The sequence below is a fragment of the Perca fluviatilis genome, chromosome 13 (assembly GCF_010015445.1).
Source record: "Perca fluviatilis chromosome 13, GENO_Pfluv_1.0, whole genome shotgun sequence".
Taxonomy (NCBI): domain Eukaryota; kingdom Metazoa; phylum Chordata; class Actinopteri; order Perciformes; family Percidae; genus Perca; species Perca fluviatilis.
In genome coordinates this window covers 28235583-28262924 of record NC_053124.1, presented here as the reverse complement: position 1 = coordinate 28262924, position 27342 = coordinate 28235583, and the positions used below count along the sequence as shown (strand labels likewise).

The 27342-nt window shown below is 40.5% G+C and overlaps 2 protein-coding genes across 2 annotated transcripts in view; one reads left to right on the top strand and one right to left on the bottom strand.

Moving 5' to 3' along the window:
* The window catches only part of LOC120571311, a 177523-nt gene that overhangs the window by 134749 nt on the left and 15432 nt on the right, over window positions 1–27342 (top strand). The window lies entirely within an intron of this gene.
* Window positions 6370–25892, bottom strand: LOC120571329 (major histocompatibility complex class I-related gene protein-like). Its single transcript, XM_039820217.1, has 6 exons — window positions 25747–25892; window positions 25272–25544; window positions 11011–11289; window positions 9860–10162; window positions 6773–6868; window positions 6370–6475 (listed from the first exon to the last, which is right to left on the bottom strand). The coding sequence occupies exons 1-6, from the start codon at window positions 25793–25795 to the stop codon at window positions 6417–6419; spliced, it is 1059 nt and encodes a 352-aa protein (XP_039676151.1). The 5' UTR covers window positions 25796–25892; the 3' UTR covers window positions 6370–6416.

The window sequence follows — 27342 nt, the reverse complement described above, 5'->3', positions numbered from 1 at the left end:
TCAAGAGCAAGCAGTGCGACGGTGGCGAGGAAAAACTCCCTCTTGGGAAGAAACCTCGGACAGACCCAGGCTCTTGGTAGGCGTGTCCGACGACGCGGTTGGGGTGTGATGAACAGTGGCGATAGTAGTCACATTAATAATGGAACAGTGACTGGATGGCTAGCGGAAGCTGCGCAGGGTTCAGCAGGACGCGCCATGACATTGCAGGGCATCGCTGAGCTCAGCAGGGAGTGCAGCAGGACCACGCGACAGCTGCAACCAGGGTCTTGGTGCCAACGTTCTCCAAGGAAATACGCTTGGGGAAAAAAGCATAAGGACCCGGGGAGTAAACTCCCCAGAAGCTAGGATTAGTAACAAGCATTTCTGGGACGGGCTGCACACAAATAGTAATAGTAATAGTAACAGTAATAGAAACAGTAATAGAAAGGGAGAAGAGAGAGCAGCTCAGTGTGTCAAAGGAAGGAAGTCCCCGGCAGTCTAGGACTATAAACAGCGTAACTATAACAGGTAACTAAGAGAGACAGGTCATAAGGAGAGGTAGCTTTTTCGGGCTTCGAACTCTCCCCCGGATCTGGCTTGGCTGGCCTGCCTCCCTCTACTTTGTTATGTATTATTAATCTAACAATTATGAAGAGAAGCAGTTGGGCCAGTTAGGTGAACACTGCAACTCCTCACCCCCTAACTATGAGCTTTATCAAATAGGAGAGTTATTAAGTTCATTCTTGAATGAGGTGACAGTTTCTGCCCCCGAACCCAGATCGGGAGCTGGTTCCATAGGAGAGGAGCCTGATAACTGAAGGCTCTGGCTCCCATTCTACTTTTAGAGACTCTAGGTACCACCAGTAACTCTGCATTCTGGGAGCGCAGTGCTCTAGTAGGACAATAAGGTATTAGGAGCCCTTCTAAATATGATGGTGCTAGACCATTTAGAGCTTTGTAGGTCAAGAGAAGGACTTTAAACTCAATCCTGGATTCAACAGGAAGCCAATGCAGAGAAGCTAATACAGGAGAAATATGATCTCTTTTCTTAGTTCTTGTGAGAACACGCGCTGCAGCATTCTGGATCAGCTGGAGAGTCTTAAGAGACTTATTTGAGCAACCTGACAGTAGGGAATTACAATAGTCCAGCCTGGAAGTAACAAATGCATGGACTAGTTTTTCAGCGTCGTTTTGAGACAGGATATTCCTAATTTTGGCAATGTTACGAAGATGAAAAAAGGCTGTTCTTGAGGTTTGAACCTATTCCACACAAAGTTGGAAGTGCACCCTTGTTTAGAAGAAGTCTCCCTGCTAACCCTGCCTTGTACTGACTGAAGTTAGTGAAGTAGCTAGCTATCTAATGTGATCTTACCTAAGTACTGCATGTGCGACTCCCAACAAAGCTGGTAAAGAAGTGAGATGTCTCACTCTGTAGCTAAAACAGAGAGCTCAACACACAGGGTGAAAAGAGGAGCTGCAGCAATGTGCAGTACAACAAACATATGGTGTTTTTTGAAAATTAAACCAAGTAAACCTATTCTGGTACAATCTCAAAATACAATTATGAACCTGAAAATGAGCATAATATAGGAGCTTTAATCCATGTTGTGTTTGAATTCTGAAGGAACATTTTACCACTTTGAAATGCCTTTAATATTAGAAGTGTCTTTTTACTTAGAAGTGTTATAGTTAAAGGCCAAATAAAGGCCAATGAGTCAAAGGAAGTTCACAAGTTTAGAACAGATGACTGTCTGGTTAAACTGCCTAGAAAGGCTAGAGAAAGGAAGTTGTGCAAGCTGCTAGCTTGCTAGAGGAAGTATAAAAACTTTGTGTGACGATATAGAGATAGGGTGGGTCAGAGTCTGGAGAGACTGTTGGCATTATGTCTTGAAGGAACTCTGAACCTTATGTATAATATGTCATTTCTTATAATACTGTTTACTAAATTTTTAACTAAGAATCCCGTCTCCTTGAGTCATTTTCAGTGTACTGGTTGAGTAACAATGAACACGCAGAGGAAAGGCTAAATTGGGACAGGTTAAAGTAATAAAGTAGACTCAGATTAGATTTTGGGCCTAAAGGTCCAGAGTCGAAGCCCAAACCATCTTCAATTCCCAACAATTTGAAGCAAGCAACAGTAATTGCTTTATGACTCTTAGGGCCCTATCTTGCACCCAGCGCAAATGCCTTTGTACACCGACGCATGTATCATTCCTATTTTGCACCCGACGCACAGCAGACTTTTCCCTCCACAGACGCACGTCTGTAAATTAGGGAATGTATTTGCTCTCCCGGGGGCGGTTCAGCAAAAAGAGGAGGCGTGTTCAAGCGCAAACGTTCCCTGGTGCTATTTTGCAGTTTCAGAAAACAATTCCACCACTGACCAGGAAAAACCTGGTCTAAAGTCAGTAGCGCATTATTCAGATGCTATTTTAGGGGCGCATGCTTGGACATAATGTAACGCGCATACACTTCTCTCATCTACACGGACGCAGCAGTTCCCATTTTCTGCAAACCATACATAATTACAAAGGAAAATATTACTGAAAATGTGCTTCAGGTGTTTGGATAGATCAGATCAGGAGGCACTTTACAGTACAGTCCTCAAAAAGTCGCAGCATTCTTTGTGGCTTGTTGTGTTTTACACATTAACATTTCCATGAATCATGGATGTGTTGATGACATAAATGAGGAAATATTAGAGGACTTAAGGAGACGTGATGTTGAACTACGGCGGGATCTGATCTGGGAGTAATGCGCGATGTGCTCCTGGTGGGGCGGGTGGACGGAGATGGAGTGGGGGGAGGGCAGGCACGGATTTAGAATGCAGAGGCCCCTGGGCACAAAATCTTGGAGGCCCCCCCCCAGAACTCGCGGCCCAAACTCACACAGCATCTTAATTTTTAGAAACAGTAAAAGGAAGCTGTGGGTTTTTCTTTAGTTTAAAACAAAACCACTTTCTCCAACTCCATTTCTTGTGATGTTAATTGTGACTCTCTAAATATCTATAAAACAAATACAAAATGGAAACTATCACAGAACAAAATCAACAGAATTTATTGCAATAAAGCAGATTAAAATCTATGAAAATACAGCCTAATAACAGAACTAAGAATAACTATAGTCATGTCTGTACAGTCTGTCAAAATCGAATTAGCTTCCCACAATAGCACATCAATGCTAATCTCAACATTAAACAACAGTCAGCGAACCCGACACTAGTAAATCACACCAAAAATAAGGCAAGAAAAAAAATAGTGGTGACCAAAATTGTATCTAAAGAGTTGACTTCAGAAAAACAGCTGATTGTTGAGCACCTCTTTTACTCTCTCTCACTGTCTCTCCCTTTCACGGAGAAACAGATGATCAACAATCTACTAGCCTAAAATGTAACAGAGCTGTGTTTCTAAGATTGTAATCAAATATATAAATGAAAATAGGTTGAGTATAACTTATATATAGGTATAGGCCTATACAGATCACTCTCAGCGTGAAATGTAGTTCTCAAAGTTAAGTTGCACAACTTAATGGCAATGGTTATGTATTATTATTTTAATGTATGCCTTAGTTCGAGGTTGATCAGAGCAGCTGGGTACTAGGAGACGGCGAGAACTGTGAGAAAGGGGGCAGACTGGTACATCATTAAAATGAGTTGTCAGGACTTACAGGTAAAGCTGTACTTGTGGCAACTATTTTATGCTGTGTCATGATTTCTCGAAATGTAATGACACCTGACAATGTAACACCTTCGCCAATGTTGTTCAGCTCTACATCTCCACCAAATCCATCACCACGGCAACTCACACCACTTTTACTATTGGCCTCAGTGAAATTAAATCATGGATGCAAACCAACTTTCTCAAACTTAAATGTGACAAATCAGACATGATCATCATCTGTCCCAAATTCCTCTTCAAAACCACGCACAACTTTTGCTTCACCATCTATAGCTCCATCCGTCCTCCAAACAACCCACCACACATCACCATCTATAACTCCACTCTGTCTCTCTCACAAACACATCTACACCATCAGGATACTTCACCATCTATAGCTCCACTCTGTCTCCCTCCTCACACATCTACACCATCAGGATACTTCACCATCTATAACTCCACTCTGTCTCCCTCCTCCTCACACATCTACACCATCAGGATACTTCACCATCTATAGCTCCACTCTGTCTCCCTCCTCACACATCTACACCATCAGGATACTTCACCATCTATAGCTCCACTCTGTCTCCCTCCTCCTCACACATCTACACCATCAGGATACTTCACCATCTATAACTCCACTCTGTCTCCTCCCTCTCACACATCTACACCATCAGGATACTTCACCATCTATACTCCACTCTGTCTCCCTCCTCACACATAACCATACACCATCAGATGTTTTCACCATCTATAACCCACTCTGTCTCCCCTCACACATCTAACCATACAGATACTTACCATCTATACTCCCACTCTCCCTCCTCACACACTACACCATCAGGATACTTCACCATCTATAGCCCACCTCTGTCTCCCTCCCTCACACATACTACACCATCAGGATACTTCACCATCTATAACTCCACTCTGTCTCCTCCCTCACAACTCTACACCATCAGGATACTTCACCATCTATAGCTCCACTCTGTCTCCCTCCCTCACACATCTACACCATCAGGATGCTTCACCATCTATAACTCCACGCTGTCTCCCTCCTCACACATCTACACCATCAGGATACTTCACCATCTATAACTCCACTCTGTCTCCCTCACAACATCTACACCAACAGGATACTTCACCATCTATAGCTCCACTCTGTCTCCCTCCCTCACACATCATACACCATCAGGATATCTTCACCATCTATAACTCCACTCTGTCTCCCCCTCCTCACACATCTACACCATCGGATACTTCACCATCTATAGCTCCACTCTGTCTCCCCTCCTCACACATCTACACCATCAGGATACTTCACCATCTATAGCTCCACTCTGTCTCCCCCTCCTCACATACTCTACACCATCAGGATACTTCACCATCTATAAGCTCCACTCTGTCTCCCTCCCAACACATCTACACCATCAGGATACTTCACTTCCATTGCTCCTATAACTTCCAACCTCTGTCTCCTCCTCCACATCTACACCATCAGGATACTTCACCATCTATAGCTCCACTCTGTCTCCCTCCTCACACATCTACACCATCAGGATACTTCACCATCTATAGCTCCACGTCTGTCTCCTCCTCACACATCTACACCATCAGGATACTTCACCATCTATAGCTCCACTCTGTCTCCCTCCTCACACATCTACACCATCAGGATACTTCACCATCTATAGCTCCACTCTGTCTCCCTCCTCACATTACCTACACCATCAGGATACTTCACCATCTATAACTCCACTCTGTCTCCTCCTCACACATCTACACCATCAGGATACTTCACCATCTATAGCTCCACTCTGTCTCCCTCCTCACACATCTACACCATCAGGATACTTCACCATCTATACTCCACTCTGTCTCCCTCCTCACACATCTACAACCATCAGGATACTTCACCATCTATAGCTCCACTCTGTCTTCCTCTCACACATCTACACATACAGGATACTTCACTATCTATAACTCCACTCTGTCTCCCTCCCCACACATCTACATTTACATCAAGATACTTTCTACCATCTATAACTCCACTCTGTCTCCCTTTCACATATCTACACATTGTATCTTCAATCTATAGCTCCACTCTGTCTCCCTCCTCACACATCTACAACCACGAGATACTTCACCATTATAACCCACTCTGTCTCCCTCCTCACACATCTACACCATCAGGATACTCTCACCATCTATAGTCTCCACTCTTGTCTCCTCTCTCTCACACACTCTACACCATCAGGATACTTCACCATCTATAACTCCACTCTGTCTCCCTCCTACACATCTACACCATCAGGATACTTCACTCATCTATTAATACCTCCTTAAAAATTAAAAAAAAATAAAATATAATTTCCCAAAATAAAAAAAAAAAAAAAAAAAAAAAAAAAAAAAATAAAAAAAAAAAAAAAAAAAAATAAAACAAAAAAAATAAATAAAAAAAAAAAAAAAATATAAAAAAAAAAAATATTTTAATTAAATTTAAAAAAAAAAAATATATTAAAATAAAATTTTTTAAAAAAAAAAAAAAAAAAAAAAAAAAAAAAATAAAAATTTTTAAAAAAAAAAAAAAAAAAATTAAAAAAAAAAAAAAATAAAAATTATAAAAAAAAAAAAAAAAAAAAAAAAAAAAAAAAAAAAAAAAAAAAAAAAAAAAAAAAAAAAAAAAAAAAAAAAAAAAAAAAATTAAAAAAAAAAAAAAAAAAAAAGAAAAGAAAAAGGATGAGGCCACACAGTTAGTGGGGTCTTGGTTAGTGGGGTCCCCTAGAGGTCGGAGGCCCCCGGGCACCGGTGGTAAATCCAGCCTTGTGCAGGACCTTTGGCTGAAATCAAAACAAAAGATAATACATTTCAGTTACAGTTGGAAATGCCAGAATATCTTTCGTCATCTTTCCCGACTGAATATTATGATCCCCTCTTCTACTCACTCAAACTGAAATAAATCCATCCCTCTCTTCTGTTTGGTTACTTTATTTCTTTTCTCCTCTCTCCCACATCATCGTGGTATAGTCATATTATCAGGACTCACAGGCTTTGAGTCATACAGCAATTACTGTTGGTTAAATCAAACTACTTAAAAAATAAATTAAGCAGATGATTTTTCTATTTGTCTCTCTCACCTTTATTCCTTTTGTAAACGATAAATCCAGTGGCAGCGATGAGAACAAGAACAACCCCTGCAGCAGTGATGGGGACGATCATGTGACTGGACTTCTCTGTTGTAGAAAAATAAAAATGAAGACCTGTACAGATAAATCAGGTTAGAACAGAAGTACTCCATCTATTGATGTGATATTCATACATACATGTGGGTTTGTTGCTGTAAACTATAAGGCTAATCAGCTATTATCTTAAAAGAGCAATGCACGTTCATTATTGAATTTGAATTAAAGGAAGCAGAATTGCAATTCAATAAAAATTCAAAGAAATTCATATACATAATTTAAGTGAAGTGTTAAATAAGCTTTACAATATATGTCAGATATGATTGTATTACATATTCTATAATTGATATATAGTCTGAACTACTTGTACGGATTACATTGTCAGGAAATGTTTTCCCCCAGCAGTGAATGTTAAAAGCTCTAGTCACAGAACAAATAATTCAGTTTTAATTATTGTAATTTTGTGGAATATGATGGAACATGACTCCATTTCCCAGAATGCTTTAATTTAACCAAGTATTTAAAATGGTTGCCAAACAATTTGAGGTGGACATTTGTTTGAAAGCTTCTTTTCTACACAATTTGATGGTCAACCACTGGACTTTTTAAGTTTCAGAAGTTCCTTACTAAAAGGTTTATAGATTTGACACCTATAATAACAGCGACATGGAAAATAATAGCAGACCTAAAAGGTCATCTGTACTAGTTCATTTTGAAGAACCAATTCCAACACGAACACCTGGAAACCACAGAGCCATGCAAGCACGGCAGTGAAACCATCTCTTGATGGTATTATGCTATTGATATTTGATATCATCAGTGTTGGGGTCACTACTCAAGAATGTGTAATACACATTATTCACCTTTACCCTAACCTTAACCCCATAATGCATTACCTTGTTATTCTCTATGGATAGTAACTCATTACTCTACTCTTTACATTACTGTAGCGCAACAAAGCAAGAGCCTGGCATATAGCTTATAAAGGGCTTAAACACACCTTCAACTCACAACACAACAGTAACAGTAACATTAATGTATTACATTACTCAGTTACAGCCAAATGTGATTATATTGTGGCATTACTTCGTAAGGAGTAACCCCCAACACTGGATATGATATGTGTTTAAAAGCATGCAAGCACTCTTTACTTATTACTTATTGCAAATCAAGAAAACAATTCTTTTCAATTGTGGAATTAATAGAAATATTTGTTCTCTTGATCTATATTTTGGAACAAAATGTATGCAGGGTTGAGGAGTGACTAGTTACGTGTAATGAAATGATGTTATTAAATTACAAAATTAATGTAATTGTATATAGTTGTATTACTGAGGTAAAATGTGTAATTCAATTAGTTACTAATCAAATTAAAAGTAAATTGCTTTGCATTGATATTCCAGTATTCCAAACCACATTCATAATGGGTACCTTATAACAGTAAGCAATTTCTAAAGTAACCTTCCTAGCACTGAATGCATGTGAGATTCAACACATTGTTTCTGATGTGTGACTCTGTGGAATTTCTTCGAATTGCAATTCATTTAATTCACCTTCCTGTCATTCAAATTCAACTTCCTGTGGGGCGGAGTCAATTCAATTCAAATTCATGAATTGAATGGAGGCCAATTCTGAAATTCAGAATTTTGCACAATCCTGGTGTGTGTGTGTGTGTGTGTGTGTCAAGGTCAAGGTAACTTTATTGTCCCTGAGGGGCAATTATTTGTACAGCCAGCAGACAGACATAAAGACAAGACAAACATCAATACAGCAAAACATGAAATACCCACAGTATATAAACCCCAATAGTAAATCAAAATACATACATTTAAAACAGTTCTGGCAAATTGTTTAAAATGGAAATAGAAGTTGGGATAAAAGAGTTTCTGAGTCTATTTGACCTGCATCTGGGCATGGAGTACCTACGGCCTGAGGGAAGTAACTTAAACTGGCAGGACAAGGGGTGGCTAGGGTCAGCTGCAATGGATTGGGCCTTCTTTGCCACTCTGTTGGAGTAGATGTGGGAGAGAGTGGGAAAGTTGATGCCTGCAATCTTGCCACATGTCCTAACGATACTCTCTAGTCGTTTTTGTTTTTCATGGACAGAGAACCAAACCAGCAAATAAAACAGAAGGTTAAAACAGACTCAATAAAACAGGACTAAAACACTCATAAACGTGGGGTCAATGTTGAATGTGTGTGTGTGTTAAAAACAATATGGTCTGTTAAGTGCTTTAAAGCTTTCTATGACTTAAGAAAAATAAATCTATGTTTAGACGGAAGCGATCTAAAGAGAAAACGCAAAAGTGGCGTTGCGTTCTCACTTTTTATTCCACGTTTAGACGAGCGTTATGGGGGGGGATCTGCATGCATATGGTGACGCAAAAGTGTGTTTAATGCGATCCACCAAGTTTGCGCACCTGCACCTTCCTTACTTGTCTCCCTTTTCCTCCTCCTCTCTCCCTCTCCTCTCCCTAGTAGTGCAGCGAACAACAAAAGCTGACAATTTTGACGAGGAGGTTTAGAGTTATTGCTCCAAACAATGCACACACCGACACACACACACACAGACACACACACACGTAGCGCAAACACACGGTACACACACACGCACACACACACTGGCACAGTGCGTTTTTACCCTTTATACAGGAACGCGACTGTGGAGCGTTTTTAAGATTTCCACTCTGGACCTGGTTTCACTTTTTGGTGTTATTAAGCCCCAATAATGCCGTCACCATCTAAACGAAAGGCACATCTGATAAAATATGTTGTCATTTTCACACACCAGCATATTTTTGTAAACAGGGCCTCAATGTTGTTAGGCTCACATGATGTGACCAGTATTTCTTGCTGTGTTTTTTGCCCCCAAAGTCGCCTCCAGGCAGCGTGGCAATGGTTATGTTTAGGGTTAAGGTTAGGATTATAGCTAAATATTATTTAATTGGTTTATTATTATTATTTGTTTCTGAATATGGATTACTAGCTAACTTGGAGGACAAAAATGCAGTCCCTTTAACCACACTCTGATCTCATTCTCACCTCTGTTGGTCCTGATCTCTGCTTTGTCCAGTTTGGTGACGATGTCGTCCTCCACACCAGAGAGATGAAACACACAGTCGTACCTCCTCCAGTCTTCAGCTGGGACTGATGAAAGGTCCAGGTCAACACTCATCTGGAAGGATCCATCGTGGTTGGGGAGGATCTCTCCGAGGTCCACGTCCTCATGAAGCTCCTCTCCATCTTTCCTCCAGAACATCATGGCTCTGTCAGGGTAGAAACCTGTAGCGTGGCAGCTGACTGGAGAGGAGGGAGACTTCTGGAGGAGAGACACTGAGGGAAGATCTGCAGAGAGAGAGAGAGAGAGAGAGAGAGAGAGAGAGAGAGAGAGAGAGAGAGAGAGAGAGAGAGAGAGAGAGAGAGAGAGAGAGGTCAAACGTGAATGGAAAGAAAACAATGGAAAACAAAATTGAAGAAAAATACAATAGGGAATTGTTAACAGAAGGTGTGAAAATTCTTCCAAGTAAAATAAAGAAGTAAATAAACATCAAACAACAAGACTAAGAGTTTAAAGCCATGCTAGCAGCTCTGAGGTTGTTCTGATGTACAGCGACGCTTTGAGCTAATTTTAGCAGCATGTTGATGTTTGGCAGGTTATAATCTCAGTTCTGCATGTTAGCATTCTAATATTTCCTCATTAGTGCTAAACCTAAAGTACAGCTGAGGCTGAGAGAATGTCATTAGTTTTGTCATAAATCAAACTGCTGGATAAACAGAAGGATTTGACCTGATGATGACATTAGCTGAAAAGTCAGAGGTTCAAAGTTTTTACAATTGATTCTCTGGGGACCATGAATATATGTACAGTATTTTACAGCCATCCAGTCAGTCTGTAACAAGCTGAAGGACAAACAGACCAACTGACAGACCACCTGTCAATGCAGTTAAACTTACTCACCGTATGCTAACTGTGCACTGGCTATCATTGGCTATTGATAGAAAGTAATGTCAGAGAACTCTAACTTGTCAGTCTCTACTGATTGAGGAGGGCTAGATCAAATCTTACCACCACAGAAAACGGCCAAAAAGAAGGTGATGTCAGACTGATTGGAGTGATAATAAAATGGCAGTTCAGTCTGAGCAGACTGAACATTGTTGTGTTCATTAAACTACATCAGGAAACGTGATTCTACCTTTTTTCAGCAGATAGTTCTTGCTGTAGTCCACATACATCTTCAGCCATTCAGGATACATCTCAGTGAGGAAAATCTCATTGTGTTTTATTCCAGATTTATCAGCATCCCATCTTTGTTTGATGATGACAGCCTCTGGTTTTGCAGCGATCCATGTCGATGTCTTCAGGTCGAATGCTAGGAAGTCTTCTCCATCATAACCATACTGATCAAAACTATTGACCTCTCCAGTCTCATCGTCCCACTCACAGCCACTCATACTCTGGAAAATGTGGACACCTGAGAGACAGAGACTGTAATTATAATAATGCATAATACTACTACTAATAACAAGAACAATAATAATAAATATAGCTGCAAGCAGCAATGAGGGGGCCAAGCAGTAACCTAGCAGGAATGGCGTTGCCATGGCATGAGCAAGCACTCACAGCAACTTTGATGGCAATTGCCTTGGATAAAGAATGGCTGAGATATCAGCTCATTTACTTTTTTACAGTGCCCCTAGAGGCCAAATTACATCAATGTCCTTGTGCGTTCTCACAATCAAGTGCGAAGTCCCTGTACCATGTTTGATTTCAATATGTGTAAGCGTTGCTGAAATATGAGCCTACTTCCTGTGATTATAGCGCCCCCATAGTGGTAAAAGGTCACCAAATTTATTTTACTTCCTCAGGATTGGGTCTTGAGTCCATGTACAAAGTTCAGTTTCGATACATGAAAAGTGTTGCTGAGATATGAGCTAATTTCCTGTAACTCTAGCACCCCACTAGTGGTCGAAGGTCACCAACTTTATTGTGTGTCCTCAGAATGGGGTCCCAAGTCCATATACTAAGTTTGGTTTCTATACGTAAAAGCATTGCTGAGATATGAGCCTACTTTCTGTGATAATAGTGCCCCCATAGTGGTTAAAACACTCCAAATGTAATGTGCTTCCTCAGGATAAGGTCCCAAGTACATGTACCAAGTTTGGTTTTGATACGTGAAAGCGTTGCTGAGATATGAGCCTACGTCCTGTGATTATAGCACCCCTGTAGTGGTCAAAAGTCATCAAATTTCTTGAGCCTCCTCCTAATTGGGTCATGAGTCCAAGTATTGAGATTGGTGATGATATGTGAAAGCCTCCCAGAGATATGAGTTCACTTCCTGTTTAGCGGATTTGCCGTCAATTCCGATTGGCTGTGATGGCTAAACGCTTTCGAATATCAATACACAATGAAATAACTGTTGTGCGGCTTGGTCTGAAGATCATCTGTGCCAAGTTTCGTGAAAATCAGAGAAATGTTGTGAACACTTTTCATTGTTTTCGATCAAATCCAATATGGCGGAAGGTCCAACATGGCGGATATTGACATCATGGGGTGCGTTGAGTTCGGCGTCATTCAAGGATTCCAACTATATCTCGATGTTCAAAATTGGGCATACGGTTCAAAAGTTAATTGCATGGATGCAACGCCAACTTTGACCCATTGGTGGCGCTAGAGTGCCTGTGGTGCAGACCTAAAACTTGGTGAAATGAATTATGGGACTGTCCCAAATGAATATGCCAATATTTCACAACTTTTTCCTGTACGGTTCTATGGGCTGCCATAGATTCCCATGGCTTTGCTGCTTGGCCCCCAATGATAGACAGTAGCTATATTTCCATCCACACGTTTTTATCTGAATTACGTGATATTGAATGAAAAATGCCTCATGGAAACAGTAAAATTCTATAGAATTTCATGAATATCGACTCAAATGAAATACGTTAGGTCTCATCAGATTTTCTCTTGATCGATATACGGCTTATGCGATAAACGTTGATGGAAACGTTATTTGCGGAATAAATTAATGAATTGCGATTAAGTTTTAGGTAATTTTATGGTTGCAACCCGCCACAAAACGGAGAAGAAGAAGTTTTAGTTTATTTCCGCCCAGTATTTCCGCTCTGTTTGCTCACGATAGGTGTCAAAAAAGACAGATGTAAGTGGACGAACGAGGAGACGAGAGACTTTTTGAAATTAATTTACGAGCAAAATATAACTGCTATTTTAGATAACAAAAATCTAAGAAATGCCATTATTTATCAAGAACTCGCGAAGGAAATGACCAACAAAGGTTACGACAAGCCATGGGACGTCCTCCGGGGTAAATGTAAGGAGCTCAAACAGCGATACATGTGTCAAAAAAGAGAGTTGTCTCGCAGCGGTGCCAGAGGGAAAATAAAAGACAAGTTCCACCTTTTTGATGAGCTGGATCAGATCCTCGGACAAAGGCCCATCGGAGCTTCCTTGGCTTCTAATATTAACAACTACTTTTGTCTAGCAAAACTTTGTTCGCAAAAGTTTGCTTGAATCTTGTTTGATTTAGAGCCCTGCGCACGGGCCAAAAACTCCAGCCCTAACCCGGCCCTGGCCCGTGGTGTTCAAGCCCTACCCGACCCCAGCCCGACAACGCCTGCAATTTTTTCAGCCCGAACCCGGCCCGACCCTAGACCACCATCGATCACTTTTAAGCTCTCTCTGCTGACGCGCTCTTGATCGCGCCTCTCTCTCTCTCTGGCCCGGCGTCTCTACACCACCGCCAAACACACACGTCACACCTTCTCCATAAACAACATGAAATCAAGGAGAGGGCCAACTTTTCCTGCTACAGATTCCCCACCGTGGTCAGAAAACACAGAGGAGACACTTTGTTTCTGTCACTCTGACTCTAGAGTAGGGTTGGGTACCGTTTGGATTTTTACGATTCCGATGCCGAACCGGTACTTTTAAAACGATTCCGATTCCTAAACGATTCCTAAACCGATTCTTGAAAAACTGAAAAATGACATAAAAGAAAGGCTTTTTATGGATTTTTTCTTTTATTGAAAATTATTTAAATTTAACAATATATTAATGTTTTAAAGTACTTAAATATATAATAAGTAAACCTAAGTCACCTAACACACAGCTACAATAATTTAACAAACAGTTACACTATTAACAAGTAACAACAAAATAAATGTTGAGTTGGTATGCCAACCAGCTTCAAACTTAAGCACTTCTTTTGCAGAAAAATGACCATATTTGCCTTCTCTGGCGAGATACCACACCTCTCCTGACTTATGGCATGTAGACCTACTGCATAGGAGAAAACTCTCTCAGACGGTGTCCAAGAGGTCTGGACACACAGGTATGAGTTTGAAGGATCAGACTACAGGCTCTCGTGCTGATATCACCAAGTAATTAACAGTCCAGGATCAATGACAAAGTTGTTTGCCCTGGATTAACATTATAACCAACCAATCAGTGGCACGTTTTGCTTGTGATGTCATTAATAGTGCGACGTGATGGCATATTCAAAAAAGAAAAAAAAACGTCTGCCAGTTTCACTATCGTAACGGCCGCCCGTTCCAGAGCTGCCGCCGATGCTTCACTATCATGCTTAAAAGGTAAGATTTAGCCTACTTCCAAGAGTTTGAACGTCTTCAAAACATTATAGAGTTGATGTGTAGCTAGGCTAAACAAGTTAATAAGATAACGATGGTGGTATGATCTAGCTAGCCTAAAGAGCTAACGTGTAGACTAAACAAGCTAATACAGATAACTAGCATGACCAGCTAGTGTGCTAGCAGTAATTCAATTGGAAAGGGCTGAACTACCAAGTGTGATATTGATAAGAAATAAAATATCACTGTCCAGTTCTATCTCTTAACAAGATGGAATGTCTGTCATTAGGCTAACCACTTTAATCCTATGAAAACACGCTACCTAGCATGACCAGCTAGTGAGCTAGCAGACTTATGGTGGTATGAACTAGCCTAAAGTTAGCTTACTACTAAAATGTTCATGCTAATCCTGTGTGAGTCTGTAGACGTTTTTTGCAATGTGTGTTTTAATTGAAGTTGATAGCATTAGCAACTTATATGTGCAATGCTACAATTAGCTGCAAGTGATTAAGTGTTGATCCTGGACCACTACAGCATCACATACATCCTGGACCGACACAGAGTGACATTCATTCTTATCTTGTCCACACCTTATTTTAATCACTCAAATCTATGTTTCAGAAAACATAGATTGTCTGGATGTCTGGTAAGTGTGAAAGGTTACATAATAAAGTGTAATTAACCATTAGTGCATTTCAAAGTATATCCTTAAAGATATCCTTTTCCTTTTTTTATTATTAGATTACCTTGTGGGAACGTGCGGACCTCACACAATTTTCCTCTCTCAAGACTCTATTCGAGGACTTGTAAATTTCAGATGAGGTTCCAACTAATTTTGCTGTGTTTTTTCCAGACAAACTCCGTTGAAGATGTTGGAGAACAACAGTTTATGATGTGGATTGTGGACACTTAGTGCCTAATCGGGAAATTGGACCAATTACAGTTTTAGTTTATAAATAAAAACATTTAATAAACATTCTGAGTTTTTTATCATTTCATCCATTTTCATGTATGTGCAAATTAATACACACAAGAAGACTGTCTAATCAAGTTCAAGTACTTTATTGTCATGTACTCCAAAGGTTGGTGTTCCTGGAAGACAGCAATTGAGGTCAAGGTAAAATGCAGCAGCAGGTTAAAATAAGAGTCCAGGTTTTGCAGTTTTTCCATTTGAATTCTGTGAACCTTGCTGATTTGGCATCACAAAAACATCAAGTTTGGCTTTCTTGGATCCACATTCTTTTTTCTTCATTGATAACAGCTTTTTAAATAATATCATCCATTTCTGAAAGAAAAGAGCACATGGTTTTACCTCCACAGACTTTACTTAGAATACTTTCCATTATAGAGTTAATCAATAACTCAGCAGCTAAAGTTAACCTAACTGGGCATTTGAAACCAAACCAAAACTTAAGCCAAGTGCCCTGATAGATTAGCCTTAGGTGACCTTGAATAACAGGGCTATAGATCGCATAATGCCGGAGTTATGATTTAATAACAATTACTCTGGGGCTGTAATGCTGTGATTGTCCTGGACTACCACTTAACAACAGTCCAGGATAAATGTCACTCTGTGGTGGTCCTGGATCAACACTTAATGACAGCACAGAATAACTGACTGATTGTCCAGGACAAACAATAAACAACAGTCCAGGATGTATGTGATGTTGTAGTGGTCCAGGATCAACACTTGCACATATAAGTTGCTAATGCTATCAACTTTGATCAAAAAACATCTACAGACTCACACAGGCTTAGCATGAACATTTTAGTAGTAAGCTACCTTTAGGCTAGTTCATACCACCATAAGTCTGCTAGCACACTAGCTGGTCATGCTAGGTAGCGTGTTATCATAGGATTAAAGTGGTTAGCCTAATGACAGACATTCCATCTTGTTAAGAGATAGAACTGGAAAGTGATATTTTATTTCTTATCAATATCACACTTGGTAGCCCAGCCCTTTCCAATTTAATAACTGCTAGCACACTAGCTGGTCATGCTAGTTATCTGTATTAGCTTGTTTAGTCTACACGTTAGCTCTTTAGGCTAGCTAGATCATACCACCATCGTTATCTTATTAACTTGTTTAGCCTAGCTACACATCAACTCTATAATGTTTTGAAGACGTTCCAACTCTTGGAAGTAGGCTAAATCTTACCTTTTAAGCATGATAGTGAAGCATTGGCGGCAGCTCTGGAACGGGCGGCCGTTACGATAGTGAAACTGGCAGACGTTTTTTTTTCTTTTTTCAATTTGCCATCACGTCGCACTATTAATGACATCTCAAGCAAAACATGCCACTGATTGGTTGGTTAAAATGTTAATCCAGGGCAAACAACTTTGTCATTGATCCTGGACTGTTAATTACTTGGTGATATCAGATCGTGCCGTCCTGAACGATGGACTAGCAGAGCAAGTGTAATATGTTTACTAGCGATCACGTGCAGTCAGTCAGTGAATAGTTAATATGCTTTCACGTCCGTTTTGGTGAGCCCAGAGGGGAAAATATGCCATTTTAAAAGTAGCCTACATTTACGGTAGCTAGCTAACAGTAGACTACAGAAAATGTGATATTTTTACCTCCATTTCAGAGCGTGTACAAAAAGCGGTCTATCAGCAGAGATTGTAGAGTGCATGTCGGGGGAATAGCGCGGACACGCGCTTCACACTGCGAGCGGGCACGTGCGCCACTCGGTAGAAAAGGGAGAAAGAAAAAAAGAGTCTGCCGCTGTCCGGAGCGACGGAGGGAAAATATTTCAGTCGGAACCGAAATTCGCCGTTCTAATCCGGTCCAAATACTACCGTTGCGTAGGAACCGGTACCATAGTGGAACCGGGTTTGTTACCCAACCCTACTCTAGAGTCGCTACTGCGCTCCGATCGCCCGGTGTTCTGACGGAACACCATACCCATCAGAATGGGATACCTCTTGGTTAATGCGCATGCGCAGCAGTGAAATTTGTGGAATTGGCGCATGCGTTAAATTTAAACCATCATTTCAGCATACCTAAGATTACAAGCGGTAAGTGTTGGTGTATTATATCGCGCCATTATATACACATTACCTAATTGCGTACCTTGTACAACACAAGAAATGTTAACGGACGTTTTCAATATAATTTTTAGCAAGTGGAGTTGTAAAGTCGCGTGTAACGTCGTTAAACGTTAAATCTGGTGTATTATATACACATTACCTAATTGCATGCCTTGTACAATCACAAGAAATGTTGACAGACGTTTTAAATATATTATTTTTAGCAAGTGGAGTCGTAAAGTCGGTGGTAATGTCGTGTTAAAACGTTAAATCTGGTGTTAACTTTATAATGTTTGCCTCAAACTGTTGAAAAGTTCTAAGAAATTTGTATTAAAATATTTTTCAACCAGTCTATAAACAATGAATGTTTTTATAATTTATTTTGTTTTAGTAAGACACACAGAAATAGGTTATGAAGGGGTACGCTGGTAAGTGTGAAAACTAACAAAAAAGGACCCCAATACTTCATTTTCTATGAAGCAAGACCTATCGAAACAGGGGCTATCAAAACAGCATACCCCTTTATAAACTGTATTTTTATTAAACCAGGGGCTATCAAAACAGCATACCCCTTTATAAACTGTATTTTTATTAAACAATGGGCTATCAAAACAGCATACCCCTTTATAGACTGTATTTTTATTAAACAATGGGCTATCAAAACAGCATACCCCTTTATAGACTGTATTTTTATTAAACCAGGGGGCTATCAAAACAGCATACCCCTTTATAGACTGTATTTTTATTAAACCAGGGCTAACAAAACAGCATACCGGTGTTTGTGAAGGGTATGCTGTTTTGACAAAGTAGGCCAAATTGACAGACCCCGCTATAAAACTAAACTTCCGGTATGCTATTCTGACAAAGTATGCTACATCGACAGAACACCGGCACTCTCTCACTTCTCCCTCTACCACACACTCCCCACACAAACACACACACGCGCTCGACCCACACACCAGCGCACAAGTATAAACATCAGGCCACTTACATAGGCTACGGCGAGAGCTCTGCGTGGCGCCTCCGCACAACTGTAAAACGGCCTTAAAATGGGCACAATGAGGAGAGAAGCTAAAATAAGCCTGGTCCGACCCGAAAAAAAAACGGCCCGAGCCCGGCCCGAATGGGCTTAGCCTGTCGGAGCCCGACAGGCTTGCAGGGCTCTAGTGTGATTCAGTTAGAAAACGAATGGAAACACCTTAAAATGTCTCAAATCAATTCGATATACCAAATTAATCGCAAAACAGCATGTGACGTCATTACGCACAGATTTTTATTCGCTTTAAAGCTTTTGGATGGAGACACACTTTCACCAGCTTTATTCGCATGAGTTTTTTTACCGAACTTCAGATAATTCGATTGACAAGTGGATGGAAACTTAGCTAGTGTCACTGCCTCATCGTTATTGCACAACTTTTACTTCTTGGATTACAACAACAGGACAAAGTGGGTCAGCTGCAGTTTTTAGAGTCAGTTAGTTTGTCTCCACCAACTGTAAAACTCCAGTGCATGATGGGAAACAGTCGGGTTTCCCCTGATCTAAAAGCTCATTGTCTCAGATGTTTGACCACAAACATTACGTGTTATAAAAATTCTTATTTCATAATTAATTACTAATTAAGACTTTGATTTTATTAGTCTGATTTTGTGCGATGAAAGTTTTCTTTGTTAACAGAATATTTATTCTTTAGATGACAAAAACTTTAAGCCTAGACAGGCTGGTAAAGTTAATTCCAAATATTCCAGATCAAATCTTAGTTATTTAATATAGAATTATACAGACAGATGTTAGAGCCCTCAGTCTCATTATCTGACAGGTCAATGAAGGAAATAAAGGATGTCTTGTATTACTGTTTTTCCTCATCCTGTGTATGTGAAGATATTTTGACTATGTGTTGCTGTTTTGACTTTCATTATCTCAAAGTGGAAATGAATTTGGGTCGCTTTAATATGCCCCTTTACTAAGCCCTGCCCCCTTTAGTTACCGTTGCTATGCCTTACAAGCTTTCTCGCCTGGCACGTCTATTACAGTATGTATGCACCGGTGTCAGACATTCCCAAGGAGATAATAGGCTCTGTGCACAGCGTCATGGCGACCGTTCGAATTTGAAAGGAAATCGGCACTTCCACTTCCGGCAAAACATCACTCGGCAACAATGGGCGCTATTATTTTTAGTCGATGCCTCCAAGACCTTCCACGTCTGAATATCGGTGACGTACACAGGATTGTCGACTCCTGTGCCATGGCTCCAAACTCCAAGAAGAATAAAGGATTAAAATTTTACATTTCATCCTATATCCACATGTATAGGGTAAGGGTTAAGTATTTATTACTTGCTATAACTGTTTTACTATGTCAAAATAATTTGATTGATTCTTTTCTCAGTATCTAATAAAGATCCGGTGTCAGGAGAGGTTACCATCAGGGCACAGTGTCACAGGTCCATGAAGAAATCGGAGAAAGCGCACAGTTTGAGTGTATGGTGAAGGGTTCGGGATAGGGGCAACGTTAGATAAGATATCTGTTGTTGTTACGTGACTTTCACAATCCAGTGTGCCCGGGGATTTAGCACAGATAAAGTTCAGCTCAACACTGTACATAAACTACTGAATGGCTGAAAATAGCTGGTGACTTTACTTTGCCAGTCCCCGCTGGTCATCTGGATTTTGTTCACGTTTACTGTCTCTTTACCTTATGCCACGTTACTATACTGTTGTAACCCTGTATTAACGTTCTTGGGGGTTCAGCTAAGGTCCATGATGATGAACATAAAACACAAGCACATACGTACGTTTTATATTCTGCTTCTACTGTAGAAGTGCAATTTTTTGAAATGAAGATGAAAATTAAGTATTAGGTCTAGGCCTATTGTAGTTTTCTCTCATACAAGTTTAGCTCGACTAAAATTTAGTAGAAACAGTGGCCAGGCAGGTAAGTTTATTTAGCTGGATCCCCACTGGGTTAGTGCTCTCTTACTTCCTTGCTATGCTTTCTCTTTTGTAAAGTACCCAGTGAATGATCGAGCCTAGATAGCCCTGAGTATTAAAGACAGCTTTATTTAGCAGGTGGTCCTGAAAGATTCAAACCCTGTGGAGTTACTACATCATAGATGCTTGTGTATTGTTGTTTCTGTCGGCGCATTACAGTGAGCTGAATTTGTCTGCAGTTCCCCCTGTGTTAAGCTTCACTGAAGGAGAACAACATGCCTTTTATGAACCGGACAGTAGAGACTGACCGGAAGCAAATGGGAGTGAGAGAGATGGGATGGGACCGTGAAACGACTGCAAGCCGGAATCGAACCCAGGTCCCATACCATATCAAATAGCCAATTTGGTCTTTTGTTATTACTACATGTGTGATGTGAAATTGTAGTTACTTGGTATTTCAGTATATTGATAAAGTACTAGTCAACCTCCAGGTGACCGAGGCCTACAAAGAGTTCCCCCCCGGCTGATGGCCATCAGCGGTGACGTCCTGCTCACCAACTCAAGCCTCGGGATGGTCCAAATTGGAAGCCAACTGTCTTATCAGCAGCCAGCAGCAACAAGGAGAGACCGCTCCTTTCATGTTGCCCCACCACGTCCATCTCCCTTCAGGGATACTATCTAGAGTCAACAGCCTGCAGTATTGTCACCACTGAAGAAGAACAGCGCCACTTGCAGTGCTTATAGGTCAGCTGGGACATGGCACACAAGTATGAGTCCGCTACAAGAGAGCAGAGTAGCTGCATGGAGTGGCACCAGCTGAGAAGGCCCAGAGTGACTGCCTCTCACTTTAGGGAGGTGTGTCATGTCAGTGAAAAATCTGAAGATGGACTTGTTCACAGAATTCTGCAAGGAACTCGTCAAACAGCAGCAATGCGGAGAGTTATTCCACAAGCGTTTGGAACATTCATTTCTATCCCTAGAATATGTTTTAATCTGCCCCATGTTCTTAATGTGGTATTTTTGACAAAACTAACATTTTTAATTTACCGCTTCGTAAATCAACCCTGTGATGTGGTCAACTTCATACAGAAAAACCCCACACATAATTAATAGTATGGAGCTACAGGTGTAGGGCAACACTTAATGAATACTGTAGTAGTTATACAGGTTTGTGATGTTATTATGTATTGCACAGTGTTTACAATTATACAGTGTGATACAGCGGCGTAACCATGGACTACATAACGTTACCTGAGTTTAGTGATTCCTCTGACAACCCGATATAATAATAATAATAATAATAATAATAATAATAATAATAATAATAATAATAATAATAATACATTTTATTTAAAGGCACCTTTCTCAGCACTCAAGGACAGGGTTATAAAAGACATTAAAGAAGCAAAAAAAAAAAAATTAAAAATAGCACACAAGACATTCACACAAGTACAGCTGGAAGTGCAGTTTCCTTGCTATCAAACGTATCCAGTTGTCATTTCATTTCAAGCACAACTAAAAATATAGCAGTCTGAAATCAGATTTTGTAAAAAACATTTCAAACTTAATTTGCCCATGTCTTCACTAGGGGTCCATTTTGCAAATTTGAGAGAAGACAGGCTACTGTAAATATCCGATTAATGCTCCCGGTTATGGACAGGGGGATGGTGGTGTCGAACAGTTTGTTCTCTTTGACTCTTCTGATCATCCTTTCTACGTGCACCCTCAGCCGAGCTATGGATTGGATCTGTAGGACATCCTCCTCTGGCATCTGGGCCCTCTGAGTGACAAAAGCTGGACGATAAACAGTCCCAGGTACCAGGTCCTCCACCATGAATCCTTTGTCAACCATAATGGCCATCTCGGTGGTTAAAAGGGATGTAATTCCTGACTGGCGAAACACTTCCTTGTCGCTCATTTAGGGTAGATACAAATGTAAGCGCTCCATTAGGGGACATGCCTACCGTGGCCTTGAAGGTGCAGTGTGACTTGTAGGTTGAGAAAACCTCCCTCTGCAGCAGGAGGGAAGAGGGTGTCTGACATCTAAGTTCGGTGCAGTCAACGATTACTTGGGTGTTGCTGTATCTGCCATCAAACTCAGGAAGTAGACAGGTCTTCACAGCTGCAGGGGACATCCAAAAACAGATCAAGCCTAACAGGGAGTGCAGAAAGTTGGCCCAAGTGACTATGATACGGCCTACTGTTGTTCTGTGGATGTTGAAGCGATGAGAAAGTTCCCTTGGGGTAGAACCAGTTGAAAGGTAAGTCAAGAAAAGGAACAGCTCATCTATTGGCAGCAGTTTCTAGTGGGTGAGAAAAGTGCAAGGATTTAGTTCACATTAAATTTCAGTGTGCTTGTGTACAGTGGTGCTCATAAGTTTATGAACCAATGCTAAAGTTGACTACAAAGAGGAATAAAAAAAATTGCCTCAATTAAATGTTTTGGGAAAAATCCAATCTTTAAGGACAACAATTTTCTTTGTAAATGAATACAAAAAATTAATTAATGCATTATGCACACAATTGCTGAAAACTATAGATAGCTGTCTTACCTGGTGTAAAATCGTATGTCTTCTGGAGAAGAGGCAAAGCGCTGCAGTCCAAATTTGGACAGATGGCATGTTTTCAGTTGCTCTCGAAGTGCATCGATTTCCTGTTTTAGTTCCTCGTAATGTTGCTTATCCACACACACATTAGGAGATGCTTCATAGTCATGGTCCATGACCATAGGGATGGCGACAGGCTCCGCTGCTGTTGGACATCAGGCTCCAGACTTGGTGGTCTTGCCCGTCTCCCAAACACCGGGTCATTCCTTGGTTGAATAATTGTTCCACTCAAACAACGAAGGGACAGCACCTGCTACCAAAGCACGCCTTCCTTTCTTGGATATCACAATCTCGTGGGGCTTAAAGTGCCGACTGCAAACTTTTGTGTGCTGGGTTACGGTAAACCCCGTCCTTCGCACTTTACGAATCCACTTAGCCTGAAGACTTGCATTTTGGGGGAAACAGTGGAAACCAAGCATACTGTTATAACGGCCTGAGGCCGAACAAAGTGGCACAAAGCAGTATTCCTTTGAGCCGTTAACAATTTTAAGAAATTTAGTAGCACTCATGTTTTGGCAATGACAGGAACAGACGTTTGCTATGTAAGTAGGAGGTAGACCGGATAGGCTAAAAATAAACAGACCATCGACAAAAAATAATTGCTGCCATTGTTGCCGAGTGATGTTTTGTCAGAAGTGGAAGTGCCGATGTCCTGTGCACAGAGCCTATTAGTAGGCTAATTTTTGGCAAACAGGTGAAATATCTGAGAGAGCAAGACAAAAGGGACTGCAGTATGCATTCAAGGAATATATCCCATAGACAGTAAAAGAAAGATGTATCCATGACATAATATGCAACCGATTACAGAATCATTTAATCAAAATTTAAGCAAAAGCCCAGCACAGGTAGCACCCGCCTCATACACTGACCATTCAAATGGGAAGCACACAAATTAACAACAGCTATGTTCATGTACAGCAGGGTAAGTGAAATTTGAAGATAATCTAATAGTTATTAATCAAACAGCTTATCCATAAGTCTTGTGTAATAAACACAAGACATTAGCCTGCCCACTTTGCAGTGATAACATTCCCTCCTTAGAACTAACACCGGGAGAGCCGCGATCGGATTGGGGTACTCAGGGGTAGGTTGTTGATTAACAAAATGCTGAAATATATTTGACACTGAAACTGAGTCGAAAAGGAATGTTTCAATACTGATTAAGCCTAATCAGCATTTGACTGCCTCACCCCAAACCTAGTTTCTCAAGAATTAATTAGGTCATGTCTGTCATTTAGCATGAAAGTAGATGCTCTAGAAGACTTATTGTTTAAACAACTTTGGGAGCCACTCCCTGCTAGGCCAGACTTGATTAAGACAAAGAATGAGTATTCTTGTAGTTTAGAAACAATTGAATCCACCTTGGTAAGATCTGTGACCGGGTGTGGCCTCAAGACACATGGATTGGGAATTTACACCTTTTCTTTTGAGAGACATCTGACCAATAGGGAAAGATTTAAGTTGAGGAAACACCCAGGTGTAGGGAATATAATTCTGATCCTGAGAAAGATTCGGGGCTGCAACTGTGACCCCGCAAGGGGAAGCATGTTCGCAGACCGCTGTTTTACAGTGTATTTGTTTTGTCATGTCTCGTGACTGATTAATAATTCCTGTAGAGGAGGCATGTCATTTCGGTCCGCTGTCAGCTGCAGTGTATCATTTGTTTTTGTCATGTCGTTTTCATCATGCTGTTTTATTAAACCTTTTGCTTAATCTTTCAATTCGACCCAAGCCTCTCCTTCCTCCTCAGAAATCAAACGATCACGTCTTTTAGAATTTCTTAACAGTTTCGGAAAAGGAAAAAAATTCCACCACCCTGTCCAAACTTTTAGATTGAGATTTGCACAACGCTTCGGCATGTTTCCATCGTTCGAAAGCTTGACAGACCTCCCGTGACTGTGGCGGTTTTCGAGGGGGTGGCTTAGCGAAGGGTTTTACAGTTGTGCGGAGAATCCATTACATTACATGTCATTTAGCTGACGCTTTTATCCAAAGCGACAATTGCTACATATGTCAGAGGTCGCACACCTCTGGAGCAACTAGGGGTTAAGTGTCTTGCTCAGGGACACATTGGTTGATGTATCGCAGCAGGAATTGAACCCTGGTCTACCGCACCAAAGGCATGCGTCATATCCACTGCGCCATCACCAGAGCTCCCGCCGTAGCCTAAAGAATCTGACCCTTCCCCTCCCTAGGCCTCCGTGTAAAACCCATATTAACAGTCTATGGTAAAACCGCCACTGACTAAGATGTACAACAGTTTAAAGTAAACAGTGAAATATTACCTCCTGTTTGGTTGAAGCCCAGCTGCTTCATGTCATTCATCCAGTCTTTGAAGGAGTTAGGCTGCTCCTCAAAACACTGTGCAGTGTAGATTGTCCAATGCTGAGGGTTGTTTTCGAAAAAATGTTTCACCCAGTCCTGTCTTGGTTCCGCTATCTTTTTGTTGCTGTCGCAGTAACCCACCAGAACTTCATCCACCATTGCAGTACCCACAAGCTCTGACAAGTTGGAGTCTCCAGAAGAGCCAGTGAAGAAAAACTTCAGTGAGTGTTTCACTGAAGGACAAACAAGGTTTAGAGTCAGTATAAATAGACGCATATCATTATTTTATCATAAATATGATGTCAGTATGATTCAGCATGATAGTCTCGAGAATAAGTGAAAGTGAAACCAGTTCCAGCTGTGTCCCAGAGCTCCACAGAAACTAAACACAGAGCTGAGTTCAAAGTAAAGTAAAGATTTAAAATGTGATCTTACCTGGAGATGAGACGTGACAGAAGAGAAGCAACAACAGGAACTTTTTCATCTTGTTTTGATAAAGACGTGTCTGAGGACCGAGCTGGTTCCGTTCTGTATTCTGTGTTTTTTCTCCGAGGAGGGAGGGTCTCTGCTCTGATGAGTGGTGGGCGGGTGTTAAACGTCACTGGGGCTCCAGAACATTTTTCATTCAGTTTGACAGCTCTAAAGTTTCGCTGCCCGGCCTGCCTTCCTTCACAGACCCCGGCCGGTGTTGGTAGTCCCCAGCAGGGACTGTGAAGGAAGGCAGGCAGCGAGGCAGCACCAGCGGCTGAACTCCGACACACAGTCTTATCAAATTTGCAATTAGCCATCAATTTTCGTAAAACGGCCCATATTTGAGCGTTATATAGTTGATTTCTCGCTTAAAAAAGTATCAGAAGTGAATTTAATAACAAAATAGCCCGATAAACAATGTATAACTTTGCAGTGTCTGAAATATGAGAGTCTCCCATGTGTTTTTATGTAGTTTGCTCAAACCAATCAGCGCGTAGCTCATTCTGAATATTCATGACCATACCATATTTGGAAGAAAAGCTCTTGTTCCAAATAGAGCCATATTCACAGGGTAGTTAAGGGCCTAATAAAATATCATTCAGGCAATTTTCACCCCAACCAATGTTACATACCCCATTAGGAGACCTTAAGGAACAGTGTAAAATACCCTATATAATCATTCTATCACCCCTTTATGTGTATATGTTCTCAACTTTACAATAAGTCTACCAAAGAGCATTAATAACTGTTTAGTGATGGTTTATTAAGGCTTAATCAGTATTGTTACACGTTAATTAAGTGTTAGTTAAGGTGCATATGTTCTCTACAATAAGTCTACCAAAGAGCATTAATAACTGTTTATTGATGGTTAGGTAAGGCTTGTTCAACATTGTTACACATTAGTTAAGTATTAGTAAAGGTGCATATGTTCTCCACTTTACAATAAGTCTATCAAAGAGCATTAATAACTGTAAATTGATGGTTAGGTGAGGCTTGTTCAACATTGTTACACATTAGTTAAGTATTAGTAAAGGTGCATATGTTCTACACTTTACAATAAGTCTATCAAAGAGCATTAATAACTGTTTATTGATGGTTTATTAAGGCTTATTCAGTATTGTTACACATTAATTAAGTGACCATTTAAGGTTAAGTAATGCTTATAGCATGCACAATAATTTATATAGGTTAATGTCTATATGAAGACAACGGAAGAAGCATGGAGACTATGGAGTCTTTTCCCTGATCTCACCCTCTACCAAAAGAAAGTCATATGTTGGAGGATGGACAAATATCGTGGACAAAGGTATGTGGACCATGACCCGTAAATAAACAATAATTTAAAAAGTGTTCTCATAATGACATGGCTTGGCCGTAAACCTCAAGACATACATGCTATCAAACATCTTTATCAACCACCTAGTAATATTAGGAAATACCTTCATCAACATCAACTAACACTTTAGTTGGCTTTTATTTCCAGTTCAGGCTTTTTAGTACATTACCTAATGTTAAAATATTAGTCAAGGCTTGTTACTGCATTAACTAATGGTTAAATAG

Excerpts from the sequence above, each read along its gene's own strand:
- LOC120571329 (XM_039820217.1), bottom strand. The coding sequence starts at position 25,795 with ATGAAAAAGTTCCTGTTGTTGCTTCTCTTCTGTCACGTCTCATCTCCA. Across the intron at positions 25,545-25,746 it reads CTGTCACGTCTCATCTCCAG|TGAAACACTCACTGAAGTTT; the intron begins GTAAGATCACAT and ends TTTGTCCTTCAG. Across the intron at positions 11,290-25,271 it reads GGGCTTCAACCAAACAGGAG|GTGTCCACATTTTCCAGAGT; the intron begins GTAATATTTCAC and ends TCTGTCTCTCAG.